Genomic DNA, 17,315 nt, shown 5'->3' on the forward strand with positions numbered 1-17,315 from the left:
GCACTACACTGTGAGTGTTTTAATTGCCACTGAGTTGTTCACTCTGAAGTTAATTTTATGTGATATAAATTTCACCTCAGTAAATTATTTTTTACAAAACTGCAGTACCTCTATATATACACATTAGAATGGGTGGAAATAAAGAAGACTGTGATTTTTTTTTAATGTTTATTATTTTTGAGAGAGAGAGAGAGCGCACACATGGGAGGGGCAGAGATGGGCACAGAGGATCCAAGCCGGCTGTGTGCTGACAGCAGAGAGCCTGACATGGGGCTTGAACTCACGAACCATGAGATCATGACCTGAGCTGAAGTTGGATGCTTAACCGACTGAGCCACCCAGGCGCTTCACCCTCTTACATTTCTAATGGGAGTATCACCAAAGCTAGACAAACACATGCCCCCTTCTGACCCCAGCATTCTACTCCTGTTTATACGCTAAAAAGAAATGAACACATGTGGCCACCAGAAGACATGCACAAAAACATCCTTAGCAGCTTTTGTCCATAATAGCCTAAAACCATAAACAACCTAACTGTCTATCAAGGTAAAATGGATAAATAAACCATGCTGTGTTCATATGTGGAATACTACCCAGCAATAAAAAGAATGAACCACTGGTACATACACAACGAAGATAAATTACACAGAAATGTTGAGTGAAAGAAGGCAGACCCTGAAGAGTATTTTATATTCTACTTATATGAAGTTCAAGAACAGGCCAACCTAATCTATGGAGATAGATGTCAGAACAGCCTTTACTGGGCGTGGGTGGTGATGGTGGTTATTGACAAGGGAGTTCGAGAGAGCTGTCTGGGATGCTGGAATAAATCTTCTATTACTTAAGCTGCATGGTGGTTACACAGATGTATACATCTGTACAAAGTAACCAATCCGTGCACTAGAGATCTATATACTTTATTATGTTCCACCTTTAAAAAAACCCTAGAAAATCAAAACAAAAAACAGTCACCAGTGTAGATGTTCTTGCGGGGAAGCAGTAGAAGAGAATGTTTGAGAAGCGTAAGGTTGTAGAAGACCTTGAATGGCGGTTGAGTGGCATGTGAGGGTTGTCTCCTCTGACAACCTGAGGCCTGAGGGAGGGAAATGACATAATGGAAGCAGAGATGTACCTGTTGGACTGAGGCCTGGTCTACAAGTGAGGCTGTTGCATTAGGACCCTGGTGAGGGTGATGCTGTTGAAAATGGAAACTCAGAAGAAAGAAGGATTAGTAAGGCTGGTGACTGGTTGGGCAAGGACAGCAAAGGGTGACAGAGCAGAAATGACAGATTCCATGCTAGATGGCTGGAAAAACGATGGTTCTTTTTTGTTTGTTTGTTTCTGATTTTTTTTATAAACATCTTTTTAATTTATTTTTTTTTTATTTTGAGAGAGAAGAAAGCGCACACCAAGTGGAAGAGGGGCAGAGACATATGCGTGAGAGAGAACCCCAGGCAGGGTCTGCACTGTCAGCGCAGAGCCCAACGCAGGGCTCCATTTCACAAACCCTCAGTGAGATCATGACCTGAGTTGAGATCAAGACTCAGATGCTTACCTGACTGAGCCACTCGGCCCCTCTTGTTTTGCTCTTTAAAACGATGGTTCTCATAACAGAATTAAGAAAGCCAGGAGAAAGAATCAGTTTGGGAAGTCAAGAGATGAGTGGTTTTATATACTTTAATTTTGAAGTGGTGACAGGCGGCTGTGGGGGTCAACAGAGCAATTGGGACTGGTGCTAGAAATCTGAAAATCACCCAGGTACAGATTATTTGGGGTAGATGAGATCCCTGAAAGAGTGTTGCAGAGAGATTGCAGAAGGCTAGCCCCGAGAGAAGAGACTGTAGTTGTGGATAGAACCAAGATAACATACAATGAAGATCACTTAAACCAAATGGAGAGAGAGCAGGGCAGGAGATATAAAGGGAGAAGATACAGAAGTAGGAGAGGAAAAGTGAAGATTGAGAATGTGAGGGGGAGCTGGGATCATTGAGGGACCATGGTGTTGGAGAAGCCAGGAAGAAAGGTGGAGAACTTAGCCTTGGATAGGGTGAGCGGTGAAGAACCCAGGTTGTGCAATGCGGTCACAGAAATTGTCAGCATCTTCAGTCACTTCTTGCGTATTTGTTTTCAACTGAAGAATAGTTGATTTGCAATGTTAACATTAGTTTCAGGTGTACAACATAGTGATTGGACAAATCTTATGCTCACCGTAAGTGTAGCTACTATCTCACCATGCGATGCTATCACAATGTCACTGACTATATTCCCTATGCTGTGCCTTTCATCCCCATGATGTATTCATTCCATAGCTGGAAGCCTGTATCTCCCCCTCCTTTTCATCCACCTTGCCCATCCCCCCATTCTCCTCCCCTCTGGCAACCATCAGTTTGTTCTCTATGGGTCTGTTTCTGCTGTTTCTTTAGATTCTATATATGAGTGAAATCATATGGTATTTGCCTTTTTCTGTCTGACTTAATCTCACTTAACATTAAGCCCTTTGGGTCCACCCATGTTATTGCAAATGGCAAGGTATCATTCTTTCTTAGGGCTAACATTACATTATATATATAATACATATATTACATATATCAGAATATGTATATATATATATGTATGTATATATATATATATATATATATATATATATATATATATATATATATATAAACTTCTGTATCCATTCATCTTTCGATGGACACTTTCCATTTGGGAGCAACTATTGCAATATTTGTCCTCCAGGTAGGAACCAGAGTTCAGAATGAGTGTGACTGTGGGAGCCAAGAGGTCCCAGGTATTTAACCTAATTATGGGTTTCAAGCATAGTCCCATTTTTTGTGAAAGGGATACAAAAGTAGTTTAAGGCACCCTCCATGCCCTCTGGGAATTTATATGGTGCAGTTCAACAATGACTAAGAGCCCAAACAAGTATGAATAGGATGTTTTGAATCCTGATTTACCCGTTTCTAGCTGTGTAACTATGGGCAGGTCTCTGTGTCTCTTCTCATCTATTAATAGGGGAGAATGATGATATCTAACTCGTATGTTGTTCTGGAGATTAAATGAGTTAATATAAGTAAGGTGCTTGGAACAGTGCCTGCAACATAGTAAATAGTGGATAAAGGTTAGCTAAGATCATGGTAAAGCTATAGCAGTCAGGGAGGAAAATTCGTGTGGAGACAATTCAGGAATAGAGAGGAAGGAAGGAATGAGAGAAAAGGAATTCTAGTTTGAGGGAAATGTTGCAAATAAAGTCTTAGAGCAGCAAAAGCATTGGCATTTGCGCGTGATTTACTCCATGATCCAGACCGTTCCCGCTGGGATTGGAGTAGGACAGGAGGGTGGGTGACTGACACTGGTCATAATAAAAGTGGGAGCTGGAGAGTCAGAGCTCTTTGGCTGTGATTTCTATCCTGGCCCTGTGACTTTGAGCAAGTTGTCTCATCTCTTAGGACCCCAGGGTTCCTAATCTATAAAATGAAATGGACTGTATCTCTAAAATCCTTTGCATCTCAGGAATCCTGTGCTTCACACGTGAGAATGATTTCTTTGACCCCATGGTCTATGGAATAGTGGGTTTTTTTTCAGCACACTGTGAGGCTCTCTGGTGTGTGTGAGGGCGGACTTGTGGTTCTGGCCTCATTAGTCCCATGCTGTAAGGGAGTGAGCTGACCAGCCCGTATATAGACGCTACACACTGCCTCTGCAACACTTAGCAATCACCACCACTAGAGAAATCTGGGATCTCTGCGGGTGTATTTATGAAAGGAGCCCTGGGGTATTTCACTCTCAAATTATTTAGAGTTAACTCTACTACCATCCTCTTGAGGAGCCTTGAGTTTTATGGGTACTTGCCTTGAAGTGGACCCTGAGGGCTAAGTAGGAGGGAGAGAACAATCTTTAGCCTTTCTAAAAGAAGTTCCCCGATTGTCTCTGTGGAGCTCACAAAACTAAAGGGAGAAAGCAGCACCAGGAACACCAGATGAGATGCCGGTGCAACCCTAAAGCCTTCGTGGTAAGACTCACCTGCTCAGGTCCTTTTGTGACAGGCACCAAGCATGCGTGCTTTTGATGTTAGGGATTCCCCTGTTTCAGGGCGTGTTTTAAATGACCCAGGACTCTGTGTAAACATGGAAACGGGCTTTTCAGATCCTGTGCTTAGAAATCACTGGCTCTCGTGTGGCATTACTTCATTTTTCCTTTTATTTAAAAAAAAATTTTTTTTTCAACGTTTATTTATTTTTGGGACAGAGAGAGACAGAGCATGAACGGGGGAGGGGCAGAGAGAGAGGGAGACACAGAATCGGAAACAGGCTCCAGGCTCTGAGCCATCAGCCCAGAGCCTGACGCGGGGCTCGAACTCCCGGACCGCGAGATCGTGACCTGGCTGAAGTCGGACGCTTAACCGACCGCGCCACCCAGGCGCCCCTCATTTTTCCTTTTAGAAGAAAAACTTGGTTTGTTCTGTTCTTACTTCTGTCCTTCCTGGCTTGAGCCCCTCTGGGCTGTGTGCAGGTCTTTCGGCCATCATTCACCCTGTGGCAGTGTGGTGCTGTTGTATCAGAGGAAGTTCTCTGAGATTCCTCCACCAATTGCTCCCCTCACCCCCACCCCCGGCCCCCGGTTGTCCCTGGCAGGATCTTGGTCAGCAAAGCACGCACTTCTGGACTTCTGTACCAGATGGATTTTACACAACTTGGTGGATTGAAAAATAACTCGAAATGGAAGAGCCAAAGCAGATGGGAGCTATTTTGTCTGTATTTTGTTGTGCCTCCAAAGTTTTGAAGGGTTTAGTGTTTTCAGAACCCGGAATCTGGAAAGAGTGACAGTTTGCCCTTGCGTTGTCTTTGGAAGAAAGAGTATCTCTGTAGGGAGTAGACTTCCAGGACAGGAGGGTGACTTGAGCATCACAGGAGGATTCCAAAGCTGACACGTCCCCCTGGGTAATGTCAAATATGCCTTACTAGTTTAGAATAGAAGTCCGTTGAAGGTATGGGATGTATGTTTGTGGTTGTGTGTGGTTTACAAACAGTGAGTTGCACGTAAGTAACAAACACGAGCAATTTAGGAGCCTCCCATCTTTGGATCTCCCTGGCTGACCATTCCCCTGAGAGGGGCTTATGAGCATCATCTCGCCCATTCCCGCCACAGATTTTCTGAAGAGCAAAACACCCGTGTCACAGAAGAAACTATGTGTTGCGGAGGTTGTGAATAAAGGTCGAGAGTGAGATGGTTTGGTCTGGCCTCTTTTTAGAGCAGCGATTGATTACTGCTGTCTGTGTTGCCGTTTCTTCCAGAGCTGACCTGTCCCGGACGCAGCATAACTAACGAAGCTGCTGCAGGATGAGAAGATGGCAGCGCGGCTGCTCGCACCACCAGGCCCTGATAGTTTCAAGCCTTTCACCCCTGAGTCACTGGCAAACATCGAGAGGCGCATTGCCGAGAGCAAGCTCAAGAAACCGCCAAAGGCCGAAGGCAGTCATCGGGAAGACGATGAGGACAGCAAGCCCAAGCCGAACAGTGACCTGGAAGCGGGGAAGAGTTTGCCTTTCATCTATGGGGACATCCCGCAAGGCCTGGTTGCAGTTCCCCTGGAGGACTTTGACCCATACTATTTGACGCAGAAAGTGAGTTGGAGGAGACGGCAGTGCGGCTTCAGACACCCCTTTCCTAACAGGCTTAGGGGAGACGGGGGAGGAAGAACTGTCCCTTTGCCAGAGTTTGGATAAGTAGTTAATCCTTTGTTTCGGTTCTGGTTAATGGGGTTTGTTTTTCAGTGTCATTGCTGCTCGGGCTCATTTGTGGGCCTTGACGCTCCTCGAGTCTGTTAATGAGGCTTCAGTTTTTGGCTCCAGGCCAGATCAGAAAAAGATGAAAACAGATTCGAAAACAAAAACAAAAGAGAACATAAATGAAACGGGACTATTTAATAGAGTCCAAGAAAGATGGCGTACCGAAAGATGATGCAGCCAGGTAGAATCTGTCTCCCACACCCACTCAGAATTCCATCTTTACATATAAAGATGATGTAACTGTTACAACATCAGCAAAGCCTACTGTTTTGAAGGAGATGATGGATTTGTACTCTATCGGAACTTTCTCTGTCCCTTGGTGACATTAGATCTTAGCTGCTGGGGACAGGAATAGTAGAGGGTAAACCAAACTGGGCCTGTGAGGAGACCAGGTCTTTGGCCTTGTTACTCAGTTGTCCGGCTTGAGCCAACACTCATTCTTACATTAGAGTCAGTTCTGTTACTCTTGCCCGTAAGAAGTACAAGTGAAATAAATACTTGTCTTCATTTGGCCAAGAGTTTCAAACTCCTCTAACAAACATTTGACCCAACCGTGGGCTTCTTTCTCATGATTCTCTTTTGCAGCAAGGCAACAGGTGGAGAAGCAAAGCCCCCTGACTAATCCGCCAACCAACTACTTAGCCATTGCATACTGAGGACTGACGCCAAACACCGTTCTAGGGATCCCCCATTTGACAAAGGTCATTTAAAGAATTAGATTGAGAGGTGTTTCCAGATGAGGGGAGAAAAGGCTGTGTGTGATAACATATTCACAAATATAAAGCTTAACTCAACTATCTATATTAACAAAACTGCCCCATAAGCTTCCCTTAACTAAATTGTCCTTCGGGCTCATAATTTGGAAGAAATTTTAGTTTCTTGGCTTAATAACGAGACAGAAGTAAGATGAGACCAGTTGATCTCTTGACCCAGCTGTAGTTGTGAAGGCGTTTTTGGCTCAGGATGGCAAAGGCAGTTATGACGTTGTCTACACAAGATGGTCCTTCACTCACTTCTCTTGCAACTCAGGATATAAGTGCCAACAGTGGCCTGTATCCTCCACTGGGAAATATAGAAAGTTTAAGAAATGAAGCATGAAGTGATGTGAATGACAGTCAACCAGAAGTAAGAAATCCTGACTCTACCATAATGCACCATGTTTCTGATCTATATTTCTCTTTTCTCATATGTGTATTGTTCAAGATGCCTCAAATAGTTTATGGGAAAAGCAAGTTATAAATAAAACAACTTCCCAAAACTAGTTCATGTCCTTTTAGCAAGATGTGTCACCTCTTTGGGCCTAAATTTTCTCATCTAGAACTGAGAAGTTGGACAGACTTTCTAAGGACTTCTTCACATCTCAAGTTCTGGAGCTGAGTAGTTTTCATAAACTTTCATTGATTTGCTCAGTTACTCTTCCCTTCTTTAAAGTCTGGCTTTGTAATGTGGGCCTTTGCCGAGTGGGGTAGATGGGTGAGGGAAGAGGCAGGCTTTAACTTTCTGGGTTAGTGAACAAGGGAACGTGGAATCTTAGGCTATTTTTAGAAGAACATTTCATCCCATTGTAAAATTTTGAAATATTTTTAGAAATGTCTTCTTACACTTTCCTATCCTTGCATCCATGATCTTAGTAGAGGTACAAAGCAATGACAAATCACAGGGTTTAGGTTGTGCCTATTTAGGTGAGTTGGCCAATGGTGTGACTTTTTCAGAAAGTACTCTTAGTGCAATAAGTAGATATGTAAAGCCCTTTGGACCCTGGCCTTTCAGGCAGCCAGAACTGTTTTGCTTTTATTTGAACTGTTTATCTTTCCAACTCAAATGCAGATTCAATCTCCTTTTCTTAAACCCGACTTAATGTATGAAGAATACACATCAACAGGGCCCAGTTTTCCTTTGCATGCCTTTTCCCCTGGTGTCTGCCCTATAGGTAGCCTCTTTTCTCCTAATGCCTCAGATTTCAGTTACCCTGGATTGGGAGTGAGGCCCCAGAGAGGGCAGATCTCTGGCCCTGATGGGTGTCATTCCTTAGGTAGGAATGTTGGTGGAGCTCCATCAGGAGACTGGTTCTTCATGATAGACAGGATGACTTCAGCCTTTGGCCTCACCACAAGGGTATATAGTTTGTGGAAAGGATAACTTTAATTGTATTTTTTTTTTTTGGTGATCATTTTTTTTATTGTGAAATATACTGCCATGCAGAAAAGTTCATAAAACATAAACGCATAGCTTAATGATTGTTATGAAGCAAACAAACTAACACTTGTGACAAGAAAGAACATTAGTAGCACTTCGGAAGTATTAATTGTCCTTATAAGCAAGGGATGTTTTTGTTTAAGATTTTATTTTTAAGTATTCTCCATACCCAACAAGGGGCTCAAACTTATAACCCCAAGATCAAGAGTCATGTGCTCTACCGACTGCGCCAGCCAGGCGCCCCAAAGCGAGGGATTTTTTTTTTTTTTTTTGGGGGGGACAGAGAGAGACAGAGCATGAACGGGGGAGGGGCAGAGAGAGAGGGAGACACAGAATCGGAAACAGGCTCCAGGCTCTGAGCCATCAGCCCAGAGCCTAATGCGGGGCTCGAACTCACGGACCGTGAGATCGTGATCTGGCTGAAGTCGGACGCTTAACCGACTGCGCCACCCAGGCGCCCCGCGAGGGATTTTTTAGTTGATTAATAATGTGCTGGCTCAAATTTATTTGCAGGTCTTCCCTGGCATTACTAATACTTCTTACTAACTAGGCCTTTCACTAGGCCAAATTAGCAAGGTCTCCTCTACAAGGAAGCACACTGGGAACTAACCCACAAATCAAAAAATCCTGAGAGTAGAAATGACTTTAAGAGGACATTCCCTTATGTTTGTGTTTCATGGGCTGCCTTAAATAATTCTTCCCAAATAGAATTTCTTTGCTAAATGTTAAAAGTGGATTTCTTTCCCGTTTCCTCATAGGTCTCCTTTTCTACCTAATTAATCGCTTTTATGGCTCTCATTGACACCGGTGTCTCATTTCCTTCCCTCTGTTTTAGAGGGTGAAGGAAAACTACTTCCCCATTTGTAGAGTTCTCATTTTTATCCCCTTGTGGATTTCACACTCTTCCAGGGACACGGGGACATAAACCTGTGTGTCGTATTTTTTAAGACACTCTTGTACCAGCTGGTGCTGGTTTGAGCTATCATAAGCTACTTCAGGCCCTCAACAGTGTTGTGCATGTTGCATTTCACTGACTTTCCCAGCTGGTCCCTGAAAACAGTCTAGATGATTCTCTCTTTGGGTTTCCTCAGACCTCCCAGTGTTACAACATTTTCTTTGCCTCTTGGGACTTTGTTCTAATGTCTCCTTTGTTTGGCTTTCTTGTTTTTCAACAGTTGCTTGCAAAAAATAGAATTTCGGGGATGTTTATATTTATTTATTTATTTGATTTTTATTTTTATTTAAAAAAAAAATTTTTTTAATGTTTATTTACTTTTTGAGACAGAGAGAGACAGAGCATGAACGGGGGAGGGTCAGAGAGAGAGAGGGAGACACAGAATCTGAAACAGGCTCCAGGCTCTGAGCTGTCAGCACAGAGCCCGACGCGGGGCTTGAACTCATGAGCCGTGAGATCATGACCTGAGCCGAAGTCGGACGCTTAACCGACTGAGCCACCCAGGCGCCCCAATTTATTTGATTTTTAAGTAAAAATAAGTCATTTACCTACATGGTTAAAAAGTCAATTAAAGTTATTTGGTAAAAAGTCTCCCCTTTACATCTCTCCCTCACCTGCTCACTTCTGTCTCCCTGAACAGGTGACCACTGTTTTAGTAGGATCTTCCCGAGTTTCTTTATATATGTATATTCAAAACCAAATATGTACTCTAAGAAGCTTGAACTCGCCAACATGTCTTTGTTCTTGGTTTTCTTTCTATTTTCTTAAGCCTGTTGAAGTCTTTCTTTGTTTTTTGTTTGTTTTTTTTTTTTGAGAGAGAGAGAGAGAGAGAGAAGCACACAAGTGAGCAGGGGAGGGGCAGAGGGAGAGAGAGCATCTTAAGCAGGCTCCACGGCCAGCACAGAGCCCAACATGGGGCTCCACGTCACGAATGTGAGCCCAAGCCGAAATCAAGAGTCGGACGCTTAACCGACTGAGCCACCCTGACGCCTCTCTCCAGTTCTTAATAATAACTTAGTGAATTTCAAATGGCCACATCTATTCCAATAACCATCTTAAGTGGGGCAGCAAGAAAGTGTATGGATTAAGTTGAAAAAGGCCTTCAGAGTTGACTCCTACTCCTTTTCCCATTTCTTAAAATTGGTAATTGCTCTGTGTGTCCTTTTCTGTTCAGAAATATAAATGTAAACAAAAATCGAAATTATAGGATGGACTGATGCGCCTTTAAATAGGGCTCGTTCCTATTGCATTAAATTACATGTTGTTTCTCAGAGTTCAGTGTACCTTCAACTCTTCCTGTCTCTTTTCCTGCAAATTGGAGTCTACCCAGAATCATAGAAAATTAGAATATTGTAGCCTTAGATATAGGCTGGTTCATCATCCTCCTCTTATAAATTTAATGGGGTAAAGTTCTTGTCAAAAGCCAGCACCCATGTTGGTGGTAGAGTCAAAACTAAAACCCATGCCTCCTAACTCTCAGTTTATTACAACACGTTTCGAGTTCTCCGCTTTTCTCATGTTTTGTTCATCGATACTCCACTCCATTGGGTGAGTCCTTCTGGAGCTAGGTAGGCAAATTTAGAGACAGGAAGAAGAACCTGCTTTTTCACCCACATCCCTGATCGTCCCTGTGGTTTTATAACCTTTTTCAGGATGGGTCCTGACAGGTACAGTGCTTCTGAGGGGAAGGATGGCCTTTGTATTAGCTCCAGGATTTTACCTTCTCCAGTGAAGTTGCTAAGTCGTGCAGCGGCCCTCGACAAGCTGTTCCAGAGACTCGGGCTCAGTATCAACTGCTGCCACTAGTCAGCTGGACATGTAATCTAAAGGCAACTCATTTAACCTCTCTGTATATGTTTACTTTTAAAGGGAAGAAGATCTCCCACCCGTCCCCAACGACAGAATGGGACAATGAAAAGAGCACCTAGCTGGAAACATAAAAACTTCCATTTTAGTTCTTTCTTTGCCCCTTGTTTGCCTTTGGGTAAATCACTTAAAATCTCTGGGGCTTCAGTTTCCTTACCTATAATAAATACAAGATAAGAGTTGGGCCTATACCTATATCCTTCTCATTGTGTTTCACACATGTGTTTGTCACCGTTATGTTTTAGCTGGAGCAGACTGCTTTCTGTTTCCCTAGTGCCCCCTGCCTCCTGGTCTCCATTCCCTCCTCTCAGAATGTCCTTTAACTTCATGAAACTTTTGACCCTCGACCCATTCGTCCAAGGCCCTCTTCTTCCTTACAGCCTGACTTGATTCTCTCTACCAGAACTGATTCTACCTTCTGAATTCCTGTGCTACATTAAGATCTTTAGCCCTACCTTTACTAAGAAGTGGCTTTTAGATTTAATTCAGGTTAGATATAGGAGGGCATCCTGTTCCCAGCAATGTTTACAATTTTCTCCTTACCCACACACACACAGGCACACACACACGTGTGCGCATACACACACACACACACACACACACGCACACACACAGTCCCATGTGCTCTTGGCAGGAAATCCTTGCTGAATCTGTTTTCACACACTTTTCAACAGGTGTGCAGAGCAGAGACAGGCCGCTAAAGGAGAGTTTATGTCCATTAGGTGTGGTTTGAAATTTTGCTAATGAAGTGTTGCATTGCCTGCTCTTGCACAATAAGGCTAGATGCACCTTTCCATTCTAAATAAAAACTGCATGTTTTCAAACTTTATTTTGCTCAAAAAAACCATTTTGCAACAATATTAAAAAAAACCAAAATGGTGTTTCTGTTATTTTATTCACCAGACCAAAGAGAGGCAAATGCTTATGCACCAGTGGGAGGCAGGCCATTCTCAGGGTGATGGGTTAATGATGTGCATGTATGGGGCTCTTTTCCACTCTCCAAGCAACATTCTCTAGAGGGGAAGGAATTTAGTTGAACATTCCCAACTCTAGGTCCTCTTTAAAACCTTAGCAGTAGGGGCGCCTGGGTGGCTCAGTCCTTTTAAACATCCAACTCTTGATTTCGGCTCGGGTCATGATCTCACCATTCGTGAGTTCGAGCCCCGTGTCAGGCTCCACGCTAACAGCACAGAACCTATTTGGGATTCTCTCTAGCTCTCACTCTCTGTCCCCCCCCCCCCAAATAAATAAATAAGGTTTATTTTATTATTTTTTTTAAAAAAACCCTTAGCAGTAGACCCAGCGTTGGGAAATCTTATTTCTGACCCCCTGCCCGTCTAATTCCAGGTTAACATGTATGTAACTTAACCACTCAGGGAATCAGTTTCCCTGATCCTGGAAATTAAGCTTATAGTATTGCACCTATTTCGCCAGGTTGTTGTGATGATCTTGACTACCCTTTACAAAGTCAAACAGCCTGTTGCTCCTACCCCGCATCAGTTTTCTCTGTAGCACTCAGCAACACCAGCCATATGTTTATTTGTTTGTTGTTCATCCTCTTGTCTGCTCATCGGCTGGAGCAGTGCCTGCACTGTCGTAAGTGTTCAATCCCTATCTGTTGAATAGATTAATCTTAGGAAATATGCCTACGAAAACACTATGTACTTTTCTGAGTGCCTTGAACATGAAAGGTGACATTATGATGTTTTCTCTAATGAAAATTTTCCCATCTACCAAAATGAATTGAACTCTATAGGGAGAAGAGGCTGATTACCAGTGTATCTTTTCCTTTCCCAAAGAATTAGTTTCCTTTAGGGGCTGAGGAAGTAGATCCTGACGTTTTAGAGATTTTCAAAGGGCTGGATGACTATTGTTAAGCGCCACCAGTCTTATCTCTCCTCTTGTAGAAACTTAGAATTGGAAGGAACTTTATCAAAGGTCATGGGTTGATAGCCTCCTCCTAGTGCTTGAATCTCTTCTTGGTTTGTTGGTATCAAGTGTGTATTATACAAAGGATGCCACTTCCTGAATATTCTAAGTTGTCCTGTCACGTCTGCCTTTACTAAGTGTTCTTGCTTCTTTCTTGGCTGGGTGACTTGTGTCACCCTCCGTGTATTCACTGACTATAAAGGAAATGAGAGAAGCTGACATTGGAATATATACTAGTTTGGGTTGCCTCATAAAAGAACAACCCGCTTATTCAACAAATACTTCTTGAGTATTCCTATATGGGAGGCATTGCAGGGGTGGAGCAGTCTGTTCGATTCTGTTGGGGAAACAAAGATTCATGAAGTCCACTCTTTACCCTGAAGTAGCTTATAACATGGTAGTGTATAATATACTATTTTTGATATGGGGGGGGCCCAGAAAGGGCCTTACTTACCTCATTGTAATTGTAGTATTTGAATCAGGCTTCGGAGTTTAGAAAAGAAGGGTAGACTGAAACATTGTAGGCAGAAAGAACAATATGAGCAAAGGCTCAGAGACCAGGGTGTAGGACAGTGGAGGAGAAAGCTGAGGGGTCCGATTGGGCTGGAATGTGGGGAAATGAGTGAGGAGCCTTGGGAGATGAGGCTGGGAGGGGAGAGCTGGAGCCAAATCACGGTGGACTTAGTGTGAGACCAGGAACTTTGGTCTTTACTTGACAGATAGTGGAGAACTCCTGACGGTGTCGGGGACTGAGGAGATGTGATTGAAGCTGTGCTTGGGGGAGGTGAATGTGGCCGTGGTACGTACGGTGGACCAGATGGAAAGAGAACTGGGACAGAGACCAGCCGTGGGGTAGTGAGGGTCCAAAGTGTGATGGTGGAAGTGAAAAGTAAAGGGAGTGGATGAAGTCAAGAGGTGTTACAGAGTTAAGTTGATAGGATTTTGTGATTGATTGTGGAGGGCTAAGGAAGAGTCTAGCATTCAGTCATTCATTTGATAATCTGATACATTGTTATTGAGCGTTTTCTATATGCCCAGGCTCTGCTCCATGCCCTTGGGAACAAAACAGACGATCTCTTTATGCTACTCCGGAAACTTAGTTTTTGTTGGGGAGACAGATAATAAACAGGTAAAGAAATCCATCATTACATATAATGGTGAGTGCATTAAAGATAATACGGTCCAGGTACTTGAGAGGTTGTGGTGCTCTAACTTGGTATGGAGACTAAACTTGGAGAATCCAGAAGAATCAAAGGCTACATGCTGTCTAAATACTCGGTGTCTTAAATAGGCCTTTAGCAAGCACTAAATTATAATCTTTAAAAGGACCCATAATGCCGATCTTCTGAGTTACTTAAAAGCCAGGATTGTCACTCTGTTGAGACATTTTGCCAGTCTTCGATTTTTACATAGGCAGGGGTCCAGTACATTTCAGCATCAGTGTGAGTCACCGGGCCATCTGCAGATAGAACCTAGCATTTTCTCCAGAAAAGAGCCTCAGGTCTTCTCAAGTCCTTGCACCAGTAGCCACATTAGTGAGAAAGACACCTTTTACCTGAATTCTGGAATGTGTGGTGTGTTATTAGCTAATCACCTTAGTCATAAAATTCCACGTGATTGATTGATACCACTATCAGAGGGATTCGTCTCTGATAGTTTTTTCCAGGGTGTGAAACATTTTTATTTTAATAAAAATTGACCCGTCGAATGACTTATTTAGTAATGACCGTTGAAATGTTGGAGGATGTCTCAAAATCAAGGTGATATTGATCATCGTCTGATGATAATTAACCATATTTTAAATCCTTTCTTCATCAGAGAGCGAGCCCGTAAAGTCCTTATACAGAGGAACGCTTCTCTTACTCATTGCTTCCAAATTCATATGAGTTGTAAATTCTTCACATATTGTTCGCTACATATAACCCTGTTTGACACCATTCAAGATTAGGATTGCCCCCTTATAGGACAATTTCTGCCACCTCTGAATCTAGCAGTAGAATGTTCCGTATAAGCTCTGGAGAGGCACTCCTGTTCCAGAGACTTTGTTGGGGCTACAGACATTGGCCTATGGATTCAAGTTTAAATAACAGATTCCCCCAATTTCAGAGGATGAAATCTCCTGTCTGCTGTTCAGGGTCAGTCCCCATCCAGGGGACTTTCTCTAGAACTTTCTCTGGAACTTCCCTCTCTCAGTTTCCTGTCACTGTTCTGTGCTGTGACACTGTTCTGTCAGTCTTTCCCTTTTCACACATGCTCCTTCCCCTCAGCTTTAAACACTGTCAAAGCCTCTCGCACTGTAATGAGCCCTTACTTGACCCCACATCCCCAGCTAGTCTAACCACTCTTCTCCTGCCATTGAAACTTTCAAAGAGTAGCCTTTCCTCAGCATCACCACCTACAAACCTCCCACCCGCTTCTTCACCCGCATCCTCCCTCTCTGCTGGCATTCTCAAGATAAGATCCTCTGTGATGTCAACTTGCCAAATTTATCGGATGTTGTTTCACTTCTTATCCCACCGGAGCTCTGTGCTGTGTTTGATACTGTTGATTGCTCCCCAATTCTTGCAGCTCTTTTCTTTACTTCCTTGGCTGCATTCTCCTTACATCTCAGACTACTCCTTCTCTCCCATTTCCCCCTCCTCTCCCTTAAACGTTGGTGTTCTCCCGGGTTCCGTACCTGGCCCATGTTCCTGGCACACTCTCCCTGGGTGATGTCACCTATACTCTCAGTACTCCTGAAACTGTATTTCCAGCCTCGAACGCGCCTTAATATTCAACACCTTGCCAGGCATCTCTCTCTGGATTTCCTGCAGGTAACTCAGTGTGTTCAAAATTGAACTCCTTTCTCCCCTTAAACCCGCTGCTTTCATCTGCTATTTTAGTGGATGACACCAGCTAAATTCTGGATATCATTATTGATTCCCCAATTTTCTGCAGTCCTTAAGGGTGACCAGTGTTAGGGAGCTGTCAGTAGAATGTCGCATATTTTTGTAAGTAAGAAAACGTGGTGGCTCAGAAATCGTAATTGTTCACATTTCCTCAGCTGGTGTGTGGCAGAGCCAGATTTAAGTTCCAGGGATGTAGGATTTAATATTCACGGTCTTTCTACCATATCGTGCTGTCTCTATGGAGTATATTACAGACTGAGTTTTTGTTTTCTACTATCATTTTGAGATAATTTTCTGTCATTTTACATTGCCACAATATGAAGCTAGTATGTGGTGTTTTGGGCGTTTTTTTAAGTGTATTTGTTTACTTCATGCTATATCTTTAGCGTGGTATCGAAAGACATAGAAAAGATGAGAAGACTTTTCAAACTAAAACCATTCTTACGGGAGGATGAGCTAAAGGGTAGAAAAGGTCAATCAGGCACCTAGCAGAAAGTTGTGTGAAGTTATAGGTTTGTTGTATAGTTAGTATGGTATCCTTTCCTCAAGTCTAAGAGATTCATTCATATGCTCAGTAAACACATGTGAGCTCTCTACCTTATGCCAGATGGGCATCGTATTCTGCACTCTGCTTGCTGAGCTGAGAAACGGTGGTTGGAAGCTATAGCCCTGCCTTTAAGGATCTCAGGGTCCAGCGAGAGACAGAGATGTGTAAACAAAAGCGACAGCACCATATTAACTGCTCTAACAGGAGTAGGTGCAGAGTGGAGACACACAGGAAGGAAGAATAATTCTGTTTGAGACAGTGGAATGGGGCCATCTTCAGAGAGGAGGTGATAGTTAAGCTGGACCTTAACGTATACCATATAAAATATGGTTTTAAAAAATCCACCTGTTGGAGAAGAGAAGAAAGAGTAAGTTTGGGTATAAAGACCGGTGCCTGAAAAGGCAGAGAGGCATAGGAAAGGCTGAATTGTGTCACACCGTGAGTTTACTTGTGACTAGAGCACTACTTTGGCTATGACAGGAGCCAAAGGTGGAAAGGCAGGTTGGATCCCAGTGTGTGGATACTAGGCAGCTTTTATTTTCTCCTCCTTCCAGAGTTCCTAGGTTTGACGTAAGCTCTGGGGCCTGTTTTGAACCAGTGCAACCATACAGGTGTCTCCTAGTGACTCTGGAGAATTGCTCTACCTTGTCCTACTGGCTTCTGCCAAGTGTGTGAATACCAACTAATGTGAAAGTTAGTCCTTAGACTCTCCTTTTTTTTTCTTTAATGTTTTTTTTATTTTTGAGAGAGAGTGAGAGAGAGCAAGACAGAGTGGGAGCAGGATAGGGCAGAGAGAGAGGGAGACACAGAATCCGAAGCAGGCTCTGTGCTGACAGCCCAGAGCCTGGCATGGGGCTCGAACCCACGAAGCATGAGATCGTGACCTGAGCTGAGGCCGGACGCTTAACCGACTGAGCCACCCAGGCACCCCTCTCCTTTTTTTTTTAAAGTTTATGTATTTACTTGAGGGAGAACGTGCGTGTGCATGTGCATGCACACACTAGCATGGGGAAGGAGCAGAGGGAGAGGTAGAGAGAAAATCTCAAGGAGGCTCTGCGCTGACGGTGCGGAGCTCAGAGTGGGGCTCGAACTTGTAAACTGTGAGGTCACGACCTGAGCCAGAATCAAGAGTCAGATGCTTAGCT

General features: G+C 43.5%; 1 protein-coding gene across 3 annotated transcripts in view; it reads left to right on the forward strand.

Annotated features, from left to right (window-relative positions):
- The first annotated feature begins 5,348 nt into the window (after nt 1-5,348).
- Nucleotides 5,349-17,315, forward strand: part of SCN8A (sodium voltage-gated channel alpha subunit 8) — a 120,156-nt gene continuing 108,189 nt past the window's right edge. For all 3 annotated transcript variants that reach the window (XM_047866856.1, XM_047866855.1, XM_047866857.1), the window contains exon 1: nt 5,349-5,624. In XM_047866856.1, the coding sequence (XP_047722812.1) occupies nt 5,349-5,624 (276 nt within the window). The remainder of the gene's footprint in view (nt 5,625-17,315) is intronic.

This window comes from Prionailurus viverrinus, chromosome B4 (genome assembly GCF_022837055.1).
Source record: "Prionailurus viverrinus isolate Anna chromosome B4, UM_Priviv_1.0, whole genome shotgun sequence".
NCBI classification, from domain to species: Eukaryota; Metazoa; Chordata; class Mammalia; order Carnivora; family Felidae; genus Prionailurus; species Prionailurus viverrinus.